A 27901-nucleotide genomic window follows, 5' to 3' on the forward strand; every position below is an offset into this window, starting at 1 on the left:
AATGTATGTTCATTTTAGCAGCCTATACTCTTATATAACATTATGGAAACACATCAACCGACTTATGTGTTTCACCTTCACCCATAACAACTTTACATTTAACAACCACGTTTTGTCCAAACCATGGGATAGCCCTGGGTGCTGGAATAGCTCCTGAATATACCAACTTCTTCATAGTCCACCTCAAGGAAGAATTTCTGATGCATCACAAAGGCAGTGGTAAACCTGAGATACACTGTTGATATTTCCATCCTCAGAATGAAAACTCAAACTCCATCAGAGATTTCTACTGCAGTTTCAGAAATCACCACCCATCCATCAAACTGTCCCAAGACCACTCCCACAACAGTGTCAACTTCCTCGACACCACAATCAACTTCAATAGTGGAACCTTACAGGCCACTACATACTAAGCCCACCATACATCATTACACTTACCTCCACAGGTCCAATAACCACCACCAGTCAGAGTCCATCAAAATTTTCTTGATTTTTCACAAAACGAAATGAACTTTTCATAGCTCAAAAATAAGGTTCTCATGAAAATGTCACAAAACGTGGCCCACTGTGAAATTTCTACAATTTCTGTCCAAAACTGCCGATACTATTATTGATTTGTTATTGTGATAGACATTGTCACACACCCCAGTAAGGATCAGAGATCCCTTGTGCAAGGCATTGTACAGATACACACAATGATAGCGTGTCACACCTTTTATCTGACTCACTCTTGCTCACAAATGGGAACACTTTTAAACTCCCTGACTCACACACAATTGTGTATTTATTTAGTGTTTGGGCATACAGGAGTTTTGAAAAAAACAGATTTTTAAACAAAATGTTAATAACAGTCCTTGATACTAATGACCAGTTTCATATGAGCCAATGTAGCATTGAAAGACAATCTAGCATCAAGACAATCACTCAATGTGAACCATGCTGCTGAGAACAGCCGCTCAGGCTAGTGAGACTTGGTGATGTCAAGGACCAGTGCTGTGGACTTTACTCATTATCCTAGGTACAAAGATTTCTAGCATCTCAACCTCCCAGGAGTTTGCATGTGTAGATCTGTATATAATCACTATTTACAAACTCCTGAATAAGTGACAGCTGAAGGGGCCAGACACACAATCTAAAGAACATGGAAAGTGTAGCTGACCACAAGATCCTTGGTTAATCCTCAGGACTAAAGTTAGAGCAAAACTGAGCACTTTTGGAAGGTTTTGTAGATATGCACAGAAAATTCCATCACCTCTTGGGTTTTCTTCAACAATATTCAATTCATGGGCAGTGGATGAAGGCCCACCCAGGGAGGCAACCCTCAACTCCACCCCTTCCACATGAGGCCCAACCCTTCTGCTCTGAGGCCCCATTGCCCTTGGAGTCAAACACCTCTGAGCCCAACCCAATCCTTCCTGGCCACCTGGAGAGCTGTGGCTGTTGCACAATGGCCCCAGCCTTGCCAGGGGGCAGGGAATGTGGGAAATTTTGGGAAGGCAATGCCTTCCCTTGCCTACATTACCCACAGCTCAGGGTTCACTTTGAATGCACAGAATTTGGCTCTTGGCAGAAACAAGGACACACACAGAGTAACACCATTCCAAATAATAAGGTCACTCTCTAGACCAGGGTCAGGCAAAATCTAGTCCTGGCCCACCAAGCATTTGAAGCCAGGCCTTGGCCTGATGGGACTCTTGGACAGGCTTCCTGACTGCTGCAGCCCCTGGCTGCTCAAAGCTGCCCACTGAGGGGGCCAGTGCCCCTGGCAGTGTGGGAGAGAGGGATTTTGCCTGTTACCCCTCCCCCAGAGCAATCCTTACAGCTCCCATTGGCAGGAAACCAGCCAATGGGAGCTGCCTGGGCCATGCTTGTAGCACATACAGTGTATGATGCCGTTTCCTCCAGGGGCACGTGGCACAAAGAAGCACATGCTCCCAGCAGCCAGGCTGTTTTGAGATCCCCTGAGCAGCAGCAGACAGGGAGCCTGCTGGAGGCTCCCATTTGGCTGCAGGCTGGGAGCCACCCAGGTAAGCACCTTATAGCTAGAGCCTGCCCCTAGCACCACATCTCTTCCTACATCCCAACTCCTTGCTCCTGGCCACCCACCCCCTCTTGCCCCAGGCCACCATCCAAATCCTCTGCAGCTGCCCCTCACACTGCGTCACAGTTCACAACTTGCTCCCAGACCCGACACCAGACTCCTCCTCCATTTCAGAATCTTCTCCAGCATCATCCCCACCCTCTCCCAGATCCTGCTTCCCCTCCTGCACCCCAATCCCCTGCCCCAGGTCACAACCCCCTCATTCACCCAAACTCCCTCCCAGACCATCTCCTTCACCCCAGTCCCCTGCTCTGACCTCCCTTCTGCACCCAGCCTCCATCCCACACCCTGCACCCCCTCCATTAACATAGAAGAATGAAGCTCATAATCACTTACTAGATGCATGGAGTGGCCCACCTGCAAAAATTATTGTCCACTCCTGTTGCAGACCTATTTGTATATAACTGAGAACAAATGTTGACCCACAATGTTTATCTTTCAATTAAAACACTTATAGAATTATTTGCTCATTTAATTATATTCATCTATATGGACTTTTCAGAAATTCAAGCAAGTGAAAAGAAAATGCAGAAAAATACCTCAGATCAGTGTGTCTCGGAAAAAGCTTTTTCTTTCCATTAAAATAGACTTCAAATTCATCAACCTTCAGCCTGTGTGCATAGTCAATATAGGCAGACACCTCCTGACCACGAGAATTTCGGTCACGAATGAAGATTATGGACTGAAAAAAATAAAAAGAGAATGCCACAAATAAGAATACAAAAAAAAAAAGAGCATTTTCATTTTCACCACTGACCTCTACAGTTTATTTCCCTTTTATTTTGCCCTGATTTCCACAGGAGCTCAAGTCTAGATTTTAAAGTGCTCCACACCCACAGTTGGGGGCATATTTTCAAAAGAGCTCAGCTTACATTTAGGCAACCAAATACAGACTCAATTTTTAAAAGCAGTCAGCATTCATCATCTCCAGTTCAGACATGTATGACTAGATTTTTCATAAGCCCTCCAATGTGCTGAAGTCTTGAAAATCTCAGTAGTAATACACTATAAGGCTATGTCTACATGGTGTGCTGCTGCTGACAGGGTCATGCTAGTGAAGTCGCTCGACAATGAAAATGAGGCGTTTATTTACAAATCGTGATCCTCATTTGCATACTCTCACATGATCACTGTCCCGGCAACAAGCCATGTAGACTGGGTTCTCTCAATGAAAACCCCTTCATCGACAGGCCCTTATCCTTCATTTTGTTCAGGGATAAGTTTCTGTCGACAAAGAGGGTTTTGTAGTGACAGCAGCCTCTGCTGGGACAGCAATCATGCAGAGTATGCAAATGAGATACACAATTTGTAGTTGAGCGCCTCATTTGCATTGTCAAGTGCCCTCATTTGCATGACCCTGCTGGCAGCAGAACGCTGTGTAGACATAACCCAAATGAATTCGCTAAAGGCTACTGGTTATACAAAATTTTAATTTTATATACTTCACAATTAATATTATATAATAACAGTGGGGGGGGCGTTATTTACTATGGCCCTTATAGTCAAACTTTGAAGTCTTGAAATTTCATCTGCTAACATGGTTGTATTATTAAATTCCTCCAATAACTGGAGCATTATTATGAATATGAACACAGGGGGATTTCCAGGTTAGATATAAAGTTTTTTAAACAACTAGAATTAAAAGTTTATTATCACAAAAAAAGCCTTTAAAGGTGAATCTAAAACTGGACCAAGATGCAGCTTCCAGTGGAGCCTGAAATGATTATTGTGTACAAACACGCATAAGAAAAAACAGGAATATGAAAAACAGGAATATGAAAATCTCCTATGGAGAAAGAAACATCTAATTTAAAGGTTGAATTCACCCACAGTCCAAATGTGTTTTTGTTTTCACCCAGCTTATATGTGAGTGGGATTTTTTGCACATCTATGAAAAATGGCAACCTTATAATATTGACATCTTATAACAAAGTTTCTTTATTTTAACATCACAAAGCTGCTCTAACATAATGATTTCTCTGGCAAACCACTAGTATATACTTACAACACTTCTACTTTTCCAATTTCTGCTACATTCACAGCCAGTTTCCATAAAATATTATGTTAACACACTTCACGCTTTTCATACCACAAATTTTGCTAACTGGTAGATCCAGAAAAAAATTTCAGGAGCAGGATACCTCCAATTGCTCCAGCACAATGTTGATTTCTCCCATCCCCAGCACAATCAACCTTATGAGATGCATAACTGAGCTGAACTTTATGAGAGAGCAGAAAAAATGTTTCTTTTTAATTGGCAAGAAGTACAACTACTTTACAGCACAGCTGTGGTGAGACAGAAGACTAACAACATGACATAAATAGCTGAACAATTGATTCATCTCAATAAAAAATTCAGAAGTTACAGTATAAATGACTATAATTACATGGGATGGTCCAATAATAAGAGAAAAAAGTTGGCAAAATGCACATGCATGTGTTACCTGCAGTATAAAACATAAAGGACATCTTTCAACTCTCTTCTGACTATAAAATTAATTTCTGTAACTGGGTGTTCATATCTAATCAACTATAAATCAATATAGATCTACAGTAAAGTCAATAACTGCCCCATTAATATCCTCAAAACTTCTTTTTGAACTTCAAACACCCATTGAAAATATTTAAAACAGAAATTTCCTGTGATAAATGTACAAAGGAGTCTTACTGAAAAAATGAAAGCTTTTGATCCTATCTCATCTGTCGGGATTGTTTTTCATTTTCCTTCTTATGATTCATTGCTAACTACCTATAAAGCTTTCATTCATAAAACTGTGAATGTACTTGAATTTTCTTAAGATGTTCTATCACTTTTTAATTTTGCCACACCCTTTTGCCTCAGAGAAGGATTTTTCTAAGTTTGAATGCCATTTTTTATTAACCGAAATGATCAACAGCGGATAAAACTCTTCATGTTGAATTATTTTTTAAAAAACCAGCAAATGTGAAATTTAACACTTCCTTTCTGCAGTTTCTTCACTTTTCTCTACAGCTTCTTTTGTTATAAATTTTAACGTATCCTATGGCTAGTAGAAGAAAGCACAGATATTCATTTACCAGTAATCACTTGCCTCCATAATAGAGCTGACTGGGAATTTTCCAACAGAATTTCATTGCATTTAAAAGTGTCAGTTCACCAAAACCAAAACTGTTTGTGAGAAAGCATCAGTTCTAATGAATTTTCCAATTTAAAAACTTTGAAAAGAAGAAAAAAGATTGCAAATTGCTGGAATGAAAAGTTTTAGTTTTGCACTCAAAATGACTCTGTTTTGAAGTATTAATGTGTGCTTAAAAAAATTAAATGGCATGCAATATTAAAGATCACTGAATATTTTGAGGTAGAAAGATCTCAGATCAGAGAAAATCTAATAAGCAGACAAATTTTAAAACTAAAGGAACTATAATGCTAGATTCAAAAGCAGAATAGATAGAAGAGATTATGTAAATATTAGACACAGAACATCAAAACTGGAAAAAAAAAGTCAAACTCTACATTTACCAATCGTTTTCAAAACCTTCAGAAAGACCTACATCATGACTCTTTTGATAGACCAAGACATCTTCATGGCCATCATAATCAAAGTTTCAGCATTTTTACTGTCTAGGCAGACACAGCTTTGCAGCACACGTAATAGGTTCAGTTAAGGATGGTGGCATTGAAACAGCGAATGTAATCATTTGCTGAAAAGGAAAAAATAAACAACCTTTCCTACTTCAACATAGTATTGAAAAGGGCCACTTAAGAAGGGTAGTTTAGGCCTAAAATGGGATTTACAGTACACTGACATTATTATAATTTGTCAGAGATTAGTACAAAGTTTCTCTTTCTGTGGGCTAAACACCACAACAATCTCAACATAGAACCACCCCTCACCCTTGGTGTAAATAGATGCGACCGCTGCAGTTAATGGAGTTGTGCCCAACTGTCTAGCTACAAATCTGGCCTTTTAGAACATACAAACCTGCATGTTCCTGCAGAATTTCATCCATGATATTAGTGCAATTAGAGAGCCAAAGGATTCCTCTTGTGTTGAAAATGAATGAAATTAGTCATCTACCAATCTGAAAATCCAGTGCACATTAGGGAATGCTTTTAAGATATGTATAATGGTGCAAACAACTATTTTAAAAAGGGGTCTTGAAGACACGTGAGTTACTCAAAGAGCATGGAAAACATGTTTCCTTCTTATAAACTCTAGATATGTCTCAAAAATGTGGCAGCAGTGTTTGGAATGGTACCAGAGGTGTGCTGTTCCATTACTGATTCTGGAAGAGGTACTGGAAGTGGGATTATAGGATGAAAATTTGAAGTAGGCCATGATATTTGCTAAGAACCACTGTTCCAAAATGGAGTCTGGTAAGCTCCCCCCAACCCCAGCCATCTGGGGAGGGCATCCCAGTTGATGTACAAATCCCTAGGCAGCCACACTCCAGGAAGGGACCCTGTGGGGAGCGACACGATTCTTTCACTAACTTCTGCTTTGATCCTGTATTGCCCACTTTCTTTGATTCTGTAGAGATAACATGAATGATCATGTCCCTACGAAGATTACATCAGGATGCCAGATGAGACAGCACTGCGCTACACATCGGTGTATTACAGATGAGATATCACTTTATACATCGATGTTGGGGACTGCATTCTTCAAAGGACTTGTTGTTTGTAGATAAAATGTTCTGTAAAGTGTGCACAGAAACTCTTTGTAACTCCCAGATTGTTGTTAATTCACATGGATTGCTCATTGATTGTTCACTGATTATGCTCATTTCCTTACTATCTGCTCCTATCCTTTCCTCTGTCTATCAGATCTCTATATAACCAATCACAACTTGATGCCTGTCAGTGCATTCTGAAACTCAACCAAGTTCAGAATCACTCCACCAGCTGGTTGTAATAAACCTTTGTTGCTTCACATACAGTATCCAGACTTTATTCCAACAGGGATAATTGTGTCATTACTGTAAGTGGTACCAGCATGTAAGCCAGTGTCTGTTGGACATGACAGGGCAGCTTCTTGCTCCCCAGGACAGAGTGTGCCATGAAGCAGGGCAAATCATATTAAATCTTCTTTGCTGAGACTCGCAGAGCTCACAGAGAAGGCTTTGAGTCTCAGAAGGGGGACCACAGAAGGTTTAAAACTCTGGAAAAGAAAGATGCAGCCCCTGAGTAACTTCTGGGAGACATTTAGCAGGAGTTGGGGATGGGCAAATGTGTGCTGCCTGAGCTTGAATCTTCTTGCCTATCACAGGATGGAAATTAAGAGGGGGACTATTTTTCACTTTTATCTTGGTGAACCAAACATCCCCACGTTGGATCAAATCGCCTTAGGCATCCTATTATTGCATTTTTCTGTTCAAGGTACTTGGCAAGATAGCTGTGTTTTGATTAGTCCAGTCCTCTATTTGCGTATGTCTGATCCACTTGTGTTTCAAACAGACAAAAATAGAAAATACATGTGGAGTTGTACCTTAGCCATGAATCTTCTCCTAGGCTGTCTACAAAAGAGGGTTTTTCCTGCAAAACTATGCTTTTGTCAGAAAAACATAGGGAATGTCTACAAGCAAAATGCATTCTGTTGACTGCCTGTTGACAAAACTCAGCAATTCCACTGGCAGCATTGTGCCTCTCAAGCCGTGTCTACACGTGTACACTACTTCGAAGTAGCGGCACTAACTTCGAAATAGCGTCCGTCACGGCTACATGTGTTGGGCGCTATTTCGATGTTAACATCGACGTTAGGCGGCGAGACGTTGAAGCCGCTAACCCCATGAGGGGATGGGAATAGCGCCCTACTTCGACGTTCAACGTCGAAGTAGGGACCGTGTAGTCGTTGCGCGTCCCGCAACTTTGAAATTGCGGGGTCCGCCATGGCGGCCATCAGCTGAGGGGTTGAGAGATGCTCTCTCTCCAGCCCCTGTGGGGCTCTATGGTCACTGTGTGCAGCAGCCCTTAGCCCAGGGCTTCTGGCTGCTGCTGCTGCAGCTGGGGATCCATGCTGCATGCACAGGGTCTGCAACCAGTTGTCGGCTCTGTGGATCTTGTGTTGTTTAGTGCAACTGTGTCTGGGAGGGGCCCTTTAAGGGAGCGGCTTGCTGTTGAGTCCGCCCTGTGACCCTGTCTGCAGCTGTGCCTGGCACCCTTATTTCGATGTGTGCTACTTTGGCATGTAGACGTTCCCTTGCAGCGCCTATTTCGATGTGGTGCTGGACAATGTCGATGTTGAACGTCGACGTTGCCAGCCCTGGAGGATGTGTAGATGTTATTCATCGAAATAGCCTATTTCGATGTTGCCACATCGAAATAGGCTACTTCGATGTAGGCTTCACGTGTAGACGTAGCCTCAGTGTTCAAGTATAGCTGAGAGTTTTCTGTTACTATAAAAGCCATGTAGATGCTCAGGGGCCCTTTTGTTGTCAGACGGGACTTCCAGCACACTATGTAGCCATGTTTGCTGAGTTTCCAGTTGGCCATTCTGTCAAGAGAGCAGCTGAGCAATCTGCTCCCTCTCTTGTCGATAGAGTAGATTGCTCTTTCAATCTGCTTTTGTGTGTGGATGTGATCTATTGACAGAAATTTTGCGTGACAGTCATTTCTGTTGACAGATATTCCTTGTGTAGACTTAGCCCTAGAGTACATATACACACTCTATGAAAACATGAGTGAACATGCTAACTAGTTTGGAAAAATAATGGCCTAGCTCAAACTTCTGTTTATTTTTAGAACTATATTCACTCAGAACCTGGGGGCTCCAGGGACCTGGTAGCTGTTTTCTGAGACCCAAGTAAGCATTGCTAAGACCCCACATCTCCCATCGTCTTCCTCATCCTAACCCCCAGACCTGTCCATGCTCCATTCCCACACCTAAACTTCCTCCTGGAGGCCACACCCCTCGCCTCTCCATACTCAAACTCCCTGCTCCATCCTGGAACTCCCTCCTGCATCCCAAACCCCCATCCTCAGTGTCACTACAGAGCCTGCACCCCCAGAGTCTTCACCACCCCCACAACCTATTCCCTGTTCCTGTCCGGGAGCAGTCTTCTGCACCCTGAATCCCCAATCTCTGGCCACACCTAGAGCCTGCATCCCAACTGTAGCCCCCCCCACATCCCTATCCCCATCCCACAGCTCACACCACCAGCTGAAGCCCCCACACCCCTCCTGCACCCCAACCACCTTGTCCAGGCCCAATGAAATTGAGTGTGGGGAAGAAAGAGCGCCTGAAGGAGGGAGCATGGAGTGAGGAGGGGGTGTGGCGATGGTAAGGGGTGGGGCAGGGGCAGGGCCTTGGAGAAGGGGTGGGACAGGGTGCAGGGGATAAGGCAAGGTGTTCAGTTTTGCACCATTAGAAAGTTGGCAACCCTATAGAGTACACACCCAATGACTCACATAAATTTCCACCTCAGCCTCCAGGATAAATTTCTGAGCTGAATAGGGCTTTAAGAGGTGCTTTATCCAATTAATTGCAAGCAAGGAAAAGAAAGTGTATGGATTTTCTGTCAGTGCCACGCTCAGAATCCTTACAAGAAAATAATGTGTTGAAAAACTCTATATGTCAGTAGAACACACAACCCTCCTTTTAGCCACTACTTCTGCAAACACAGTGGGTCTGATTCTTATTGCTACAAACACTGCACAGTTCTCTAGCAGTCTAAATTGATCTTGAAATGAGCACATACTATTTTTCATCCATCATATATTCCTTTTTCAGTTGTGGTGTAAAGTGGCCTTAGCTTACATGAGAATCAGGTGCAATAACAGACTCGTTTATGCAGTGCCTGAAGAATATGGGTCAGCAATGTGTCCAGACACAGATACAAATGTTAGTGGTCAAAAATTTTTGAGGTCCACAGGGGTGGCTCCGCACACTGCCTTTGACTGCTGACTCCATGGCTTCCAGCCAGCCCATTTTGGCTGGGATAGGGAACTGTGGCCAATGGGAACTCTGGGAGGGGTGTGTGGGGGGGTGATGCCTGAAGATGGAGGCAACATGTCTTACGTGGAGCCATGACTGCACCTCTCTGCCAGCAGCTGTTTCATGGCATTGCTGGAGATTAGTCCCCTCCAAGAATTTGTTCCATTTGGTCCCTGTGTGCACTAGACCCTTGTCCACAGCCAGAGCCTGCCCTGTATATGGGATGCCGTGGTCAGGGGGCAGAGGTGATTTCTGCTCACCCTAGGATAACCCCTGCCTGGAAAGGGTGGAACTGCCCAGGTCACATTGAAGGAAAGAGAAACTCCCTCCACTTCCCACATATATTAGTCAAAAGAAGGAAATGTAATTAGATTTTTTTCTCCAGTTTTAAATGTGAAATTTGGCTGCTACAGTTCTACTGCCCGCCACCAGGAATTAACCCTTAGCTCTTCTGAACTGAAATAATGCAACATTATTATTGTGGGAAACTCATTGTTACTGAAACTTATAACTTTCTATATCCAGTTCTACATTTTCTGTAAATCAAAACCTTATTTCGCTCTGGGCTACAGTTCATCAGGAGAAATCAAAGACTAAGTGCCAAGGAAATTTTCCTATTAATCACTGGAAGAACTAGTAGTCCAAATTCTTTTATTGAAGTTTCTTTACACCTGAAAACTACATTTTAATCTAAAACATCAACTCTCTGTTACAGAATGAATTGCGGATAAAGCAAATTAAATATAGGACCTCAATACAGTATTGTGTGTTACTTAGTACAACATGATAGCACTGCACCCCAGTAGTCCACGTGTGACTCCAAAAATAAATCCTGACTACGGAATAAAAACTATTAATGAATTTATTTTCTCTTCTAAGCTCAAAAGTCACTTGTTCAAAAGTACAGATGTGACAATGTTTGAGTTGACACAATACCCCTGCACAGCTACGTAGAACCTAATCCTATAGCCACTGAAATCAGTGAATTTTGACCTTAATAGCAATGGATGCAGAATTAGGCCTGTCACCGGATGTATCTGAACTGAGTTTCTGTGGGCCTTTTTAAAAGTATAACTTAAAAAGAACATGTGATATGAATGTGAAAATGCATGTCCAATGGGTTTTTTATTTAAAGAAAATCACAGTATTATTTAAACAAAAACAATAAAAAAGTATTGAGAACAATGCACTGTATACGTGGTTTTAGGCTAAATATTTATATCAATGCCCCAGCCAACAAAATATTATGGTGATTATGATTATGATAAAAATGAGAAGTCCTGTGGAATCTTATAGACTAACAGATTTTTTGGAGTATTGGCCTTTGTGGGCAAAGACCCACTTCATCAGCTGCATGATTATGATTGTTGTCAGATGCCACCAGCGTGGTGCTCTGCTCTCTCCAAGGTTGGTATCACTCGGCTGCGTGCGTGTGTTCCCTTTGTGCGCTGCCCCAGCTCCGCAGATAGCCGACACAGCAGACCCGAAGAGAACCCCCAATGACCACAGAGTCTAGTAAGGTGCGAAGGCACGTTGGCCAGGTTTATTGCTGTATTGGACACAATAGTAATTCCCTGTAGACTTCTTAGTCTAAGTCAGGGCATACTACAAATATGCACCCACGGTCAATGGACTCGGCTCAGTCAGTGGCAGGACTTTCCACTGCCCCCTCGGCTGGACCCAGACCACATCCCAGAAGTACATTCTTACACACAGGTACAAACAATTTACACATCACTCCTGACGTATTGAGGTACAACCCTTCTACATAGTCAGGTGCCGCCTCTCACCTTGTACATGTTAGTTCGAACAAAACAACTCTACCCATCATATTACCCTTTTGCCCCTGTCATTGGGATGGATTGGCCTATTCTTTCTTATCTGTGGAATGTTCCAGGGTAGGGTGTTCTGGTATCATGTACCCACTTCAATATGCTAGGTAGATATGTTTATGCAACATCAACCTTCCTCTTGCCAACTTCTGTGAGCAATGCATTCCTTTAGCTCACAGCTGCACTTTGCTTTCTGTTAGCAAAGTCTTGACCATTACTTTGGTTCAGGCCTAAGGCCTCATACTGGGCCTGTACTTACTACATTGATTAGCTATCTAGGAGGCTACTGTTCACTTTGAAAAGTGTGCTCTATATTATGATGACTGAAAGACATAACCTTTCTCCATCATTTGTTACTTAGTCCACTAATTTTGTCAAGGGTCCCTCATGAAACATAAAGGTGTCTATCCTTGCTGGAGAGGACAATCTGCATATTTCCAAACAAACCAAGCTGATCAAATCGGTGGTTAAAGAACAAAGATTAATTAATTTGGGAGTCAGCTGCCAAGTCCACAGGCTGAAACTGGCTCTGGACCAGTCCCTTGATAAAACATTATAGGAAGAACAGTGATTTACATAACCTACAAGTTACACTACCTCTCCCCACCTCTCATCTCTAAATTGGTGCTAATATCGGTCTCCAGTGCTTTAGCTGTAAAAAAAAAAAAAAAAGGAGCTGATCCTCAGCCAGCAACCTCTCTCCCCAACCAGTCCCACAGTTGGGGTGGCTGAGGTGCTGGTACTCAGTACCAGCAAGTACTGGCAGAAAAGAAGCACTGTCTGTCTCAAATCTCCATGTTATGAGGCTCAATCACTTTACGTGTGCGCAATATTTGCAGTCCGTCAAGTGCAAATGTGTTCTTGCTACTGCTCTAAGTGCTGTGGCCTGACGCCTTGGAGCAGGGGTGGGGAATCCCAGCTAGTGGTGCAGATTTGGTCCGCAGCTTGTCTGGATCTGGCCCCCGAGGCTGGATGCTCCTGTCCATGGCAACCAGCCCACAGCAAGGCGGAAGGTTTGGAGCCTGAGCCTTGTGGGCCGGATCTGGCAAGGTGGAGTGGCATCCAGACTGCAGTCTCTGCCAGAGGCTGGGGGCAGGAAGTGGCTCCAGCCTCTGCTACCCCTTGCTGGTGTTCTCCCAGCTGGGGGAAGGGGAGGAGGAGCAGCTATGGCCTCAGCAACACTGCCCAGAGGCTTCAAAATGCTGGTCTGATTGGCTGGAATTCCAGCCAATCAGAGAAGCAGAGGGTGGTTCCTGGGTTTGGAGGAAAGGGGCGCAGAGCCACTTGCATCCAGGGTGACCAGGTAAGTGCACCCCCCTTGCCCAGACACCACTCCCCCAGAAAGCTCCTGCACCCCCCCAACACACTCTTCCTGCCCCCTCCCTCTCAGACCCCTCACCCCACTGTGACCCCTCCCCCACAGAGCCCACCCTCCAAGCCCTCCATCCCCTCCTGCTCAGACTCCCCACCTGCACGCTGCTCCTGCCCCTTTCCTTCAAGACCCCACACCCCAAACCCTCCTGCACCCTTCCTCCCATCAAGACCTCCACTGCCAGCCTGCTCCTGCATCTCCTCCTTCCCAGACCTCCATCCCCAGCCTGCTCCTGCACCCCACTCTTACCCAGATTGCCTGTCCCCAGCCCACTCCAGCCCACTCCCTCCTGCCCAGACCCCATAGCCCTGGCCTCCCTATGGTTCCATCCCCCGCCTTAGAGGGAAGGGAGCTGACTGCTGTCAAGTGTTGGTGTCCCCTTGTGCCTTTGAAAAGTTCTCCCTCCCAGAAGCATCAACATCACAACAAGCAACCACTACCATAGTTATCAGCTGGGCTCTTTGTGGACAGACTCCAGTAAGAGACCAAATTGTTTGAAGGTGGCCCCTTCTGGTCAGGTTGGAGGCACTTAGCACTGCAGGCACTGCAAGGCTGTGAAAGATAAACACGTTCAGTTTTAGCACAGTCAAACTAGTGCCTTACAAAACCATTATTATTCACCCACAATCACATAAAGAAGACAAACCAAAACAGTTGAAATTTTTAGCAAAAGAAGAATAGTGCTAAAGAGTTTACACCTAGTACGCAAGCAGCAAATGCAATGGGCATGGGACTCCAAGAACAAATTCAGTAATGAGTGGTTACTTAGAGGTACCCATATGAGGAATCAATTAACCAAAACTTGCTATCTACACAGCAGCCCTTTACCACTGGGATGAAAACAAGAAACTTAACATTTCAACATCCAATAAAGAAAAAACAAACTAAACCCCAACCAATTACTCTTTCTTTGCCATTGGTGAGTAGAAGTTGGCGAGGCTGAACTAGGGAATACTTTAGACATCATAGTCAAGGGTTGCCAGCTCTCTACTTGCACAAAATTGACTGAACTTGCCCCATCCTCTGCCCTGTTCCTCGTCTGAGGTCCTGCGCCGGGTCCTGCCCTGCCCTTCTCTGAGGCCATGCTCCCATCTCACTCTGTTCTCCTCCCTCTGTTGCTCACTCTCCTCACTCCCACTCACGCTCCCATTTTCAACAGGCTGGGGCAGGTGTTTGTGGGGCGAGGGGGGTGAAGGCTCCAGCTTGGGGGTGCAGGCATTGATTTCTGGTTCTGTGAGCCATCATAGAATCATGTAGTCCTAGGGCTGCAAGGGACCTCAGGAGGTCATCTAGTCCGGCCCCCTGCCCAAAGCAGGATCAACCCCCACTAAGTCATCCCATCCAGGACCTTGTCAAGCTGGGACTTAAAAATCTTGAGAGATGGAGAATCCACCACCTCTCTAAGCAACACATTCCACTGCTTCACCACCCTCCTGGTGAAGGTGTTTCCTAATATCCAACCTACACCTTTCTCTCTTCAACTTCAGACCATTGCTCCTTGTTCTGCCATCTGTCACCACTGAGAACAGTTTCTCACCCTCCTCTTTAGAGCTCCCCTTCAGTAAGTTGAAGGCTGCTATTAAATCACTCCTCAGTCCTCTCTTCTGTAAGCTAAACAAGCCCAAATCCCTCAGCCTCTCCTCACAGGTCTTGTGCTCCAGCCCCTTAATCATTTTTGTTACCCTCTGCTGAACCTGCTCCAGTACACCCACATCCTTTTTATACTGGGGGGCCCAAAACTGGACACAGTATTCCAGACATGGCCTCACCAGTGCCCAATAAAGGGGAACAACCACTTCTCTAGATCTGCTCGAAATGCTCCTCCTAATGCATGCTAGTATGCCGTTAGCCTTCTTGGCTACAAGGGCATACTGTTTGCTCATATCCAGCCTTTCTTCCACCATACCACCTAGATCCCTTTCCGCTGTATTGCTGCTTAGCCAGTTGGTCGCCAGCCTATAACGATGCTTGGGATTCTTCCGTCCCAGGTGCAGGACTCTACACTTCCCCTTTTTGAACTGCATCAGATTTCTTTTGTCCCAATCCTCCAATTTATGCAGGTCACTCTGGATTCTCTCTCTACCCTTCAACTTATCTACCTCTCCCCCTAGTTTTGTGCCATCCGCAAACTTGCTGAGGGTGCAATCCAGTCCCTCATCCAGGTCATTAATAAAGGTGTTGAACAACACCAGCCCCAGAACTGAGCCTTGCGGCACTCCGCTTGAAACAGACCGCCATCCAGATATTGAGCCATTGACCACTACCCATTGGGCCTGACTGTCAAGCCAGCTTTCTATCCATCTTATAGTCCAAGTATCCAATCCATATTTCCTTAACTTATGGACAAGAATGTTGTGGGAGACTGTATCAGAAGCTTTGCTGAAGTCAAGGTATATCACATCCACTGACTTCCCCATGTCCAAAGAGCCTGTTACCTCATCATCAGGGATGAGAGATCTGGGGTGCAGGAAAGGCCTCCAGGCTGAGGTTGAGGGGTGTGGTGGGTGGATGGGGGATCAGTGCTGGGACATGGGGTTGGGGCACGGAGGGGAGGAAAGAGGTCTCCTGCTGGGAAAGCAGTCTCTGGAGTGGGGTAGGGTGGGGATGACAGAGGTGGAGCTCAGGAGGGTGCTCTGGGTTGGGATGGAGAGGTTCACAGCATGAGGGGAATCAGGGCTGCTGTGTGGTCATGGGAGTGGTGCAGGCTCCAGGCTGCACATACCTCAAGCAGCTCCTGGTAACAATAGCCTGTCCTCCTTCTGGCTCCTAGGTGGAGGTGCAGCCAGCTGACTCTGCACACTGCCTTGGCCACAAGTGCTGCTCCCGCAGCTCCCAATGGATATGGTTCCCAGCCAACGGGAGCTACAGAGCTGGTGCTTGGGGTAGAGGCAGAATGTGGAGCCCCTTAGCTGCCCCAGGGCTAGGAAGTGGAAGAGAGCTTGCCTGCTGCTTTGCCATCTGGATTTATAACCGTTCTCACCAGAGCCACCCTGGTCCCTTTGCAACTGAGCATTCTGGTCAACAGCTGAACACCTGGCAACCCTACAATATGTTGTCACTATTTTCCTGAAGACACAGTAGCAAAAGACATCCCTACAATTGGAAGCTGTATGTAGTTTCTGAATGGGCCAAGCACTTAAACATGGGCTTAACTCCAAAACCTTGCTTAAGTTTATCAATACACAGCAAAGCCTGTGAGCGTGTATATAGGAAGAAATAAAGTGTGTGCTTAAGGTCTAAGGATCTAAGAACTGTCATATAAGCTAATGTGGTCTATGGATTGAAGTTAAAAGTGGTATAGAAGATAGAATATGGGAAAATTAAGGAACCATCCCATCTGCCTGGTGAATCATACATCTAACAAAAGTACTTTAAAGTAAGACTAACAGAAGGTAAATGACAGGAAAGCAAAGACAGATGATCTTTAGGTCAAATATTGATTATTCATTCTCTTTTCATGTGGACAGTATCACAGGTGGGGACCCTAGGGCCCAAGCAGAATTCGATTGAAAGGAACAGGCTTAAAATGTATTATAAGTTAAAATCCATGTTTAATGACTAGCAATTTATTTTTGTTGCAGTGTTAGGCCCTATTTACCACCTGAAGATCATGTTACCTCTAATAGAAATACCAGTGAGCAGTGAAAGGAAGGTGCTCACTTCCCTATCTTTAAAACAGATGCCATTCTGCAAATAGGAATGAATTCCTGACCCTGATCCCTCACAGGAGTGGAAACAGTGTAAAACGGAGCCTTCTATTTTTTGATCTTATTATTTACTAATCTTATTTTTGATGGGGGAAGTGTGAGGCTTAGTATTTAACAAACTAATCAAGCCATTTTAGTAAAGGAAGGTGTAAAATGAATCCATAAACTGCTGTGCATAATTTTTCACTGTTTTCACACTTTCTTCTGGACATATTGTCCTTCTTATTTTAGCTATGAGATTTTTCTGAAACTTGCAATAGTAAAAGTATTACCTTAGTCTCCTTCTCCTATGTTCAAAAATGCCAACTGGGTCTTCAGAAAACACAGATCTTTTACTTACCTATAATTCTACAAAGGAATTAAAAACAAAATGCATGAGAATAAGCACAGGATCACTCGGACTTTAATCCCGCATTCTTCTATGCATCCAACATAAGCAGGATGTGGTGTAAGAGAAAGTGCAATTCAAAAACCTGAGATCTTAACAGAGCAAAAACGAGAAAGTCAAATGTATGTTTGTCTTGGTTTTTCCTCACTTAAAATACTGTTAAGCCCTGACCATTTTAATTAGCTCAACATCACTTATAAACTTTCATGGTTTGGAATCGAAATGTTGGATTGCATTCCCCTAAACAGCACTGATTGATGCTAGTTTGGAACACTCAAAGAAATACTCTTTGATACTTTATTTAGTTAGCAGAAGTAGCCAAACAAAAACCCAGCAGTAATATAAAGCAGATACGCACTCTACCTTGGATTAACTGGTAAAACTCTTTTGTGGTTCTTGCTACACACAGGAACCTATTTCATATTGGTGTTGCAGGAATAATATTGTACTGAGACCACACAGATGCTAAAATCATTACTCAAGGCGCAATGCAATAATTCTTAGCTATGCATAACTTCCACCGAAGTACATGGGAGTTGTCTGCGTTGAAGGACTGCAGGATCAGGCTCTTATTAAAAGACCACCTACAACCTGTGCACTGTTTGCTAGGCTTAGGTTGGATCGCTCGGGGAGCCCTTTCAATCTGTACAAACAGTTAGGCAAGATACCAAGACCAGGGCTGCTCTTGTAGTTCAGACAGTGGGATTCAAGAGCTGTAGGGCAAGTCTATACTACCAGCACTGTGCCAATGCAGCTGGACTCCTGTAGCATGTCTGGTGAAGATGTCAGCATAATTACTCCATCTCTGGGAGAGGCAGAAGCTGTGTGGGCCGGAGAGCATCTCCCACTGACGTAGCACAGAGTGGATGGCATTTAAGTTGACATAACTTACTTTGCTTGGGGGCTGGGGGGGCGTCTTTCTCACACCCCCGAGTGACGCAAGCTCTATCTACTTACGCAGTAGAGTACAGCAGCCCCTAGATTCAATTTCTAGTTCTTTTACCGATTTCTTGTGTGTCATTTAGAGACACATTTTTAAAATTGCTTAGGGGGCAGGTTTTAAAGATTTTCATGTTTGTTTCTGCTCTGTTCTGCACTGATTAGGCCTTAGCTGGAGAACTTGCTCCATTCAGGTATAACGCCTCACTCAACAGCGTTCTGTCAAAAAACAGCCATGTAGACAATCTGGGGCCCTTTTGTTCACAGACAGGGCTTCCGGTTCCCTGGGCAGACCTGTTTGCTGAGCTTTCGGTCGGCCGTTCTGTGGAGACAGGGCTGGGCAGCCTGGCTGCTCTTTGTCGACAAAGCAGATTGCTCTTTCGATCTGCTTTTATGTGTAGATGCAGTCTGTTGACAGCAGTTTTCCCTTCTGACAGTGACTTCTGTCAACAGAGGCTTCTCGTGTAAACGTAGCCACTGAGAATAGGCAGCTGAGATGAGTGCACAGGTTAATATTGTCCATGTTAAAATAAAGGAGCATATTCAAAACAGAACTGTTTCTCAGGTGGTTAGTCTGTAAAAAGAAACTCTGCACTGAAATACATACAGAAGCCAAATTTTACTAAGACAAAAAGTCAACATCAACTGCAGCTCACAGAAGGTGGTCCTCTCCCATACAGTTACCATGAGTGAAACCATGTTTAAACAGGAGCAAGAGCAAGGACAGGTAGCCCATTACTCAATGAAAGGGGAAAATGTGGAAGTGGCAGAAATGCTAAATGCCTTTTTTTCAGTTTCATCAGAAAAAATTAGCAGCAATTGGATGTCCAGCATAGCGAATGCCTGTGAAAATGAGATAGGATTTGAGAATAAAACAGGGAAAGAACAAGTTAAAAGCTACCTGAATGAGTTTGATATCTTCAGGTTGGCGGGGCCAGACAAAATACATCCTAGAATACTCAAAGAGCTGATTGAGGAGCTATATGAGCCATTAGCGATTATCTTTGAAAACCCACAAAAGACACGATAGATTACAGACCAACCGTTTTAATTGTGGTATCTAGAAAAATAATGGAGCAAACAATCAATCTGGAAACACCTAGAAGATGATAAGGTGATAAGTAACAGCATGGATTTGACAAGAACAAATCATATTAGATCAGTCTAGTGGTGTTCTTTGACAGGGACACAAGTCTTGTGGATGGGGGTAAGTGGAGATATGGTATATCCTTACTTCACTAAAGTTGTTGTAAGCAAGACACACAAAACATTGTTCCACTCCAATCTGTGCTGATTAGGCCTCAACTGGAGTATTGTGTCCAGTTCTTGGCACCCCATTTCAGGAAAGATTTGGATGAACTGGAGTAAGTCAGAAGAGAGCAACAAAAATAATTAAAGATCTAGACAACATGACCTATGATGGAAGATTGAAAACATTGGGTTTGTTTAGTTTGGAAAAGGGAAGACTGAGAGGAAACTTGATAACAGTTTCAAGTACTTAAAAGGTTCTTAGAAGAGTCTGTCTTCTTAGATAGCTACATATTTGTTGATTCTACTCTTGGCAAGTCTATTGCAATCTGTTTTTATGCTGTAACTCTGACTCAGCAGCAAAAGACCTCTGTTGCTAGCAGAAGGCTCACCAAGACATCTGCCCATATGCCTGTTCACAACTTCTATTCCTTGCAAGCAGCTAGCACAAGAGTTCACCAGTTCAACAGGCTTGGATAATGGCAACTGAGGTCAGTCCTGTGACTAGTTGCAGTTATGATCAGGCAATATAAATCAGCAAGGGACTTTCTGATTATGTAGGCAACAGGTTTTGGGACAGAGGAGCAGAGTAGTGGGAGTATCTGGATGCCCAGCACTCTCGGTGACACATGGCATAGTGGAGACACAAGTGATTATTAAGTGGAACAACAGCAGTGCCCCAGCTGTTTGTTTTGGTTAATACACATACTGCAATATGGCTCCAGAACAACAATTGTACAACAGTTGTGGCCAGACCAAGGTTAAGGTATGCTTATGGGCACTGTTTGGAATTATGATGGAACCCTGGGATATATGGATACAAGCCATTTATTTGCCCACTTGCTCTGAGTGGTTTACAAACAGTGTTGGCACTGTGCTCCATTGAATATGATGCTGGACCAGGATTCAGAAGAGTGGCTCTGCAACTGGCTTGCCATCTGACCTTAGGCAGAGGTCACTTCATCTCTCTGGGTGTATCAGGAACCAGCTGCAGCAGGGTCAATCTCCAAGCAGCTCACTGGATGTAGCTGAGCTGGGCAGGGGCTTCCTTAAAGTGGAGGGGCAGAGCTAAGCTGCTACTCCACCCAGAGGCAGGGCATGGTCACTGATTGCTCTACAGGTTCACAGAATCACAGGATCCTAGGGCTGGAAGGAACCTTAGGAAGTCATTGAGTCCAGCCCACAACCTAAAGCAGGATCAACCCCAACTAAATCATGCTAGCCAGGTTTTGTCAAGCTGGGACTTAAAAACCTCTACAGATGGAGATTTCACCCCATCTCTAGGTAAAGCACTCAATTGTTTCACCACCCTGCTGCTGAAATAGTTTTTCCTAATATACAACCGATACCTCCCCCACTGTAACATGAGACCTTTGCTCCTTTTTCTGCCATCTGTCACTACTGAAAACAGCCTCTCTCCATTCTGTTTAGAGCCCCCCTTCAGGAAGTTGAAGGCTGCTATCAAATCTCCCCTCGCTCTTCTCTTCTGCAAACTAAATAAGCCTAAATCATAGAATCATAGGACTGAAAGGGAACTCAGGAGGCCATCTAGTCCAGCCCCCTGCTTCAAACAGGATGAACCTCAACTAAGTTATCTCAGCCAGGACCCTGTGAAGCTGGTACTTAAAAACCTCTAGGGATGGAGAATCCACCACCTCTCTAGGCAACACATTCCAGCCTCTCATAGTAAGTCATGTGCTCCAGCTCCAGCTCCATCATTTTCATTGCCCACTGCGGAACCTGCTCCAATACATCCACATCCTTTCTATACTTGGGGGCCCAGAACAGGACACGATACTCCAGATGTGGCGTCACCAATGCCAAAGAGAGGGGAATAATTTCTGTAGATCTGCTGGGTTTGCTTCTCCTAATGCATCCCAATATGATGTTAGCCTTCTTGGCTACAAGGCCTCACTGTTGACTCTCTTCCACTGTAATCCCCAGGTCCTTTTCTGCTGTACTGGTTCCATACCATTGCTACGCTGGATCCTACTCCCATCCAGCCTCTGCCTGCTCCTGCCTGGCCTGTTCTTCTACTGCTTCAGTTCCTGCCTTTCTCCTCCATCCTTGGCACTGTTGGCTCTGGCCACAGCTTTGGTTCAGCCATTAGCTTCTGTCACTGAGTTCACTGACCTTGCCGTTTTATTGACAAAACCCATGGAGTGTCCAGACTTCCAAGGGTGTTCTGTCAACAGTAAGTCAACAGAACGCAGCACTTTTGTCAACAGTTGTACCCTGCTCGCCAGATGAAGAAGACCTCTGTTGACAAAGATCTGTCAACAAAATGCTGGTGTGGATGTTCTGGGTGGCCTTCTGTTGACACGAAAGGCTTCCAGGACACCCCACAACTCTGTCTGCTGTGCTTCCAGGTGCCCATTTTGCCAGTAGAGTGGCCAGGCAGTCTGGTTGCTGTCTATCGACCGAGAGCATCTCTCTTTCGATCCACTCTGCAGTCTGGACACAATCAGTCAACAGAAGTTTTGTCATAAGGTATCTTCCAACAAAAACTTCTGTTGACAAATCCCTTTAGTCTAGACACAGCCCATTTGTGCATGTTCAGTTTTCTAGTTTGCATATGTAATTTTTGTGCATTGGTGACAAAATTTTCATAAATAAAAATCAGAGAAAGAGAGAGAGAGAAAGAATGGAGAGAGAACGTATATATTCTTGTGTGGTATAAAGATTTGTTGTCGTGAGTTGGTTAAATTAGTTGCAAGTGGCAAAGTCATGAAAAAGTTACACAGGACATCTCAAAGGAATCCCAATAAAACCTTTATAAGACACCACATCCGTGTAAACTTTGTGTATGGCTTAGCTCTTACTGGAAGACTATTTCAGGAACACTTTAGATAAGTTTAAACATTATTCAGTGCATTTTTCAAATCTATCTTTCAATGAAGGTACTTTAATCAATCAGAGTGGGAGGGAAGCCCTGAAAGATTGGGCCTTTTCTGTCTGTTGAACTAAGATGAAAAGTGGAGGTGTGTTCAAGATTCCTCTGCAGAACAGCCTCCATGTCCTTGACAGCAAAGATAATTAATACAATATTTAGAACTCAGGGTGTAATTGGGCCAGAGCTGGGTCCTGTTCCTTGGTCCTCCTCCCTGGCTCCTGATACGGGGGATAGATCAGGAAAGGAAGAGGGCATGTGAGGAGATGCATGGCTGGCAAAATGGATCTCCTTTAAAGTGCCTAAATCAGTACACTTGTGTGACAACTGTAAGTGGCATTGGGACTAGAGTCAGTTCTGAAGACCAGGAAGCCACAGTCTGACACACACAGGCACCCCACCTCCCATCAGCCCCAGCTCACATCTGTGCAAAATTACCTGGTGACCCTGAAGTGAACGGCCACACTTGGGCATGTTAGGGTGAATTGCATGGGCACTTGAACAACACGGTGAGGTAGGTGGGGTGGAGGCAGGGTCCAGAGACCCTTTTAAATTGTGATAGGGAAATGTGCCTTAGCACAAAAGGCTAAACCACAAACTCCAGACCAAGAACTGAGGAACCAAGCGAATTGGGGAAGTCTAACCCAATCAGCAATGGAATTTACTGACTTGCTTGCAGACTGCACTGTCTGCAGCCACCCCCCAGTCTAAAATTGACAAACAGGAAAACCCTATACAGAAAAGAGCCATGGCCTCTCACCTAGCAGCCCAGAGGCGCCAGCTCTATACCTTAAAAGGGAAAATGAAGTATGGGTTGTATGGTTGTGTAAAAAGAGGAGGGGGCTGAGAGAGGCTGCAGGCAAAGAGAAGCAGAAGCAACCAGGATGTGATGTGTCAGGCCTCAGGTGGAGCCAGCAAATGGCAGATCATAAAAGGGGGCAACAAAGTAAGGAGGAAAAGGAACTCCCGAATCCTGGAGAGACCGGATGCTGTCTGCGACAAGGACTGATCACCCTTCGCCACTCCTCCCGCCTGCTCACGAGTTAAATAGAGTAGTGCGTGAAAACCTATTGGTACCACGAAGAAATCTGTAACAGTATAGCTTAGATAGGCAGATGTAGTGTTTTATTGTTTTGTTCCTGTACCTGCTCAGCTACGTAAGTAAAAGTTAGCAGTTGCATTTTATCTCTGGCTTTTCTTTTGATACCCTGACATAGCTATGTGTATTGTTGCGTGTATGTCTTTAGTTTTATGAGTCTGTAAGGGTCACGTGTAAGGCTGAGGCAAAGATGCCCCAGTACCCCCGAGAGGGCTTTGACCCAATGCCCGGGAAGTTCTGAAAGCAAGCTGCCTCAGCTGGGAAGCGTGGTCCGCTGAACCTCCGTGTTCTACAGAACAGAGTGTTGTTTGTGTTCGTATGTCACTTTCTCCTAGTAATCCTTAAGTCCTATCCCCTGAAACTCAAAACTCACACTTCTTGGGGATACATAACAGCTCTTAGAAATCAGGATAGATAACAGCCAATGAATTCCACCAACCCGTGGGCTATTTTAGAGAACTACTGGGAGTTAGAAAAACCCCAGGGGGTGTTTCTTTTCCTTTTGGGTGTAATCCTATTCCTCTTGTTAGTAGTGTGGTGTAAGCCACAGCTATATCTACGTCAGTTTTGTAATAAATAGCACAATCACTCTCAGTGGAGTGGGCCATCACTGAGAAGCAGCCCTCCCTTTTCCTCAGTTCAACACTTCACCCACCTCTCACCTCCACCCTTATTTAGGACTTGGAGCACCGCATACTTGCTCCTCAACATCAAGCAGAACTCTGACACACAAGACAAATAGGAAATTATGAACATCATACTCAATGTAATATCAAGGCATCATGAGTAAAATTTCTAATAGCGCTACAGTCCATGAGAGGTAGGTGCCTAAGTCACTTAGGAGATTTTGAGAATTGTACCCCATATATATATATATGTAAGTCATCCTGAAATCTTTTAGAGGAAAAAAAAACAACTTTGACTTTCTATCTTGATTTCGGTTTAGCTGCTATCCTTGTAAGCTGGAATTAGTTTGGTGGATGACCCAGGCATTTTTAATTTATCATCTAAAATTAATTTTGCAGAGATTGTATAGCAATAATAAAATGAAACCCATAACATTAATGTTATTACTGTTGATCGTAATAATCTCTTGCTGAGCGATTTTTATCCACAGATCTTGATGCGGTTTAGTTACATCTGCATGACCAGTACTTGGATTGGACTCATACAAATAAAAAAACAGCAGTTTGTGTGGCTAAGACTTGATATCGCATAATCAGACTCAGCAGCAAGACAAAAAGATAGAGAAGAGAAATATAGCCAGAGGAGGTCACCTGGAGGGGAAACAAGCAGGTGTCTGAATAAGTATGTCTCACAGTGATTTTTGAATGTGTGTTTTCTAGTGCTAGTACATTTCAGAGGCAATGTTCTGAAACTGTGACCATCTTATTCTGGGTTCCCTCAAGCAATACCTTTGTAATGTTTAGATTAAGTGTTCCTGATGATCGTAGGTTGTATGCTTGGTCAGAAAGGAGAGGCAACCCCACAAGAAGGTGAACATAAGGTAATCTAAATGTGTATAGATGGCAAGCAGCTCCTTGATTTTACCTTGATTAATTCAGGAAACTACAGATAAAAGGAGAATATAGAGAAATTCAAGTCACTGTCCTATTTAAAACTGGGCCTTCTGGATACGTCTACACAGCAGCTTTGAAATAAACTATGCCAGAAGAGCTACACACAAAATGCATTTCGAAACAGCAGTTAACTATTTTGAAATACATCATTTACACAAGTAGAGCCCATTACGAAATAGAGCCATTGGATGCACCAGGACATATTTCAAAATAGGTTCTATTCCCTGTCTTAACAGCACCTATTTGGAAATAGGCGCTATTCCTCATAGAATGAGGTTTTCCAATTTTAAATTAAGCCAGACACTACAACAGCTACATTGTACAGATGACAGGATGGTTATTTTGAAATAACAGCTCTTATTTTGAAAAAACTTTGCTATGTGGCCTACCCTCCCCCAAGGACATTCATCCTTCTCCCATTTATAAGTGCTGTTTAATTATTACCTAGATGAACTACGAGCTACATTAGCCAAGGATTTCAATCTGGAAAATCTGCAAAAAGAAATTCACTCCTCTTTCCAAGAATCCTAGCTTTCAAAAGTTAGCAAATATTGCTTAAGGTTTCTTCGGATTGATTTTTTATAACTCTCCTGCACCTGCTTCATAAGAAGGGCATCACAGTATTTACAATGGCAAACATCTGATTTATGAATAAATCAGTAGCTGAGGCCTGAGAAACTAGAATAATAAGGTTGTACCTCAAAGTTTCAGGAAAGGAGCTGCTCACATACTGCCCAAATGTTGTGCAAATTAGGTTTCCACTGAGGAGAGCACTTCAGAGACAACAGGACGAGCACAGGAAGGGGGCTTTTTTTACATTCGTGATTTTTGTTTCTTCCCCTGCTTTTTTAAAAGAGATTCTTTGCTACGAAATGATTAGATAACCTTCAAGGGCACCAGAACTGTTCTTGCATAGATCAAATAATGCACACGTGTGAGTGAATACCAAGCCCCTGGAAGCCAACCCACCAAGCCTTAGTGAAGCTGTTTCCTCCAGGATGAACAATCATGCACTGTAAAGTTTTCTGCAGGTGTCTAAGGGTGTCAGCTGGCCTCTGTTTATTATTAGTTTGCTGTGTACAGGGAGGCAGGCCAGGCCATCAGTAACAACTCTGTGCAAATGGGTCAGGGAAATGAAAATAAAGCCTGTACAGCCGGAACTTTTAGGGTCTGGGGTTTTGCTGGCAAGGCCAACCTTAGTTCCTCTTTAGGTGCTACTTAAAAATTGCTACTTGTTTGACTTGGAAGCAACTTCACAAAGCAGCGCCTATGTGAGATATGTAGTCAGGAAACCAGATGGAGGCAGGTATGCTGCTTTTTTATTTTAAGTTCTACCAAAAGAACACTTCCTCTGCCCAGTTCTGAGAGGTTTTTCTTTTCAGAAGTCTGTTTATATAATTTGTTTTCCAGCGAGGGAAAATTACTGTAAAAATAGTAAAGACATCATTTGCATGATCTTGAACTTTAGTTATTGGGGGAAAAATCTCTTACTTACAATTGAATGAAAAAAAATTAGCAAACACCTGTTTAAATTTAAATCTTTATCCATGCAGCTTGACCTTGTAGTGACCCAAGAATAAACCCAGCATTTTCTTAGCAATATAATATCAATGTATATTAGTGAACACTTTGTGACTGTTTTGTTTGGATATATAAAATGGATTGAAGGAGGCCACACATGGTTTTGGAACCAGATAAATAGTTCAAATTTAACAATCCAGATGTCTCAAGAAGATGCTGTTAAAATAATGGCCCATCTACTATTAATAAAAGTGACTTTGATCACACCTTTGATCCTAGCCCTATCGCAAAGCTCTCTGAACCAGCACCACTGGTTTGCTTTCCACCCATAGGAGAAGTCACTTTAAGATGCTCCCTACACAGCATATTGGCCCAATGAACAGGGCCGGTGGATGCAGTCACCACACAATAAAGCAGTTGCAATTGACTGAAGATCCAATATCTTGGCTGACAGAAATTTCTTTGGAAATTAAATACAGAAGACAGCTCTCTGTGCTTACGCTGCTAGATATGTCACTAGCCTTGGCCACTACAGGGTGAACCTCTCTAGTCCGGCACTCTCTCATCTGGCAACAGCCGTAATCCAGCATGATTTTAGTTAGCCAGATGATCCCTTATCATAGGTGTGGCCAAGCTTCCTGTGGTCCCATAAAGTTTGTTCACAGGCACCAGTCCTAGCTTTGGGTTGTTATGGTGTTATTTAGCTGTAATTTACCCCTAAATGTCATCTAAGGGTTCAGTAAGCAGTGCAAGGGTTGGTAATGTTGCTACGCAATATTGACCTCTTGTGGTCTGGCAAATTCTCTTGTTTGGCACCTGTCAGGTCCCGAGGATGCTGGACTAGAAAGCTTCAGTGTGTACTTACCATAGCTGTTGCATTTATGTTCATAAACTCTAGCAAGACAAGCACTTTGAGGGATCCGCTTATTCCTCTCAGATAATCAAGATGGTCACCTCCTCCCCTTCACCTGGATACCTCATAAGTAGAATTCTTCAAGACTGGTTTCTTTCACCCTTTCAACAATAAACAAGACCACTCACAATACATGAAGTTCACTGTCACTACAATGCATACAAGACTTAGTGGTCTCTCATTCTCCACACAAACAACTTTTGCAGTCATGAAGATATTGCACAATGCAAAGAAGACCATGATGAGTGGACAACTCCAATTGTTACAGTGGATCACAGCTCCTAGGTTATACAGAATTTTTCTATTCTCTTGAATACAGAGATTATAACGGTGGTAGGAGCTAGCTATTAAAATTGATTCCTTCACACTGGTTTTTACCCATTTGATTTTGAGCACCT

The 27901-nt window shown here is 43.8% G+C and overlaps 1 protein-coding gene across 1 annotated transcript in view; it reads right to left on the minus strand.

Annotated features, from left to right (window-relative positions):
- Positions 1-27901, minus strand: part of CFAP299 (cilia and flagella associated protein 299) — a 416193-nt gene that overhangs the window by 38639 nt on the left and 349653 nt on the right. Inside the window, exon 4 of the mRNA XM_074993745.1 lies at positions 2641-2783. Coding sequence (XP_074849846.1) covers positions 2641-2783 — 143 coding nt within the window. The remainder of the gene's footprint in view (positions 1-2640; positions 2784-27901) is intronic.

The sequence above is a fragment of the Carettochelys insculpta genome, chromosome 4 (assembly GCF_033958435.1).
Source record: "Carettochelys insculpta isolate YL-2023 chromosome 4, ASM3395843v1, whole genome shotgun sequence".
In the NCBI taxonomy this organism is placed as follows: Eukaryota; Metazoa; Chordata; order Testudines; family Carettochelyidae; genus Carettochelys; species Carettochelys insculpta.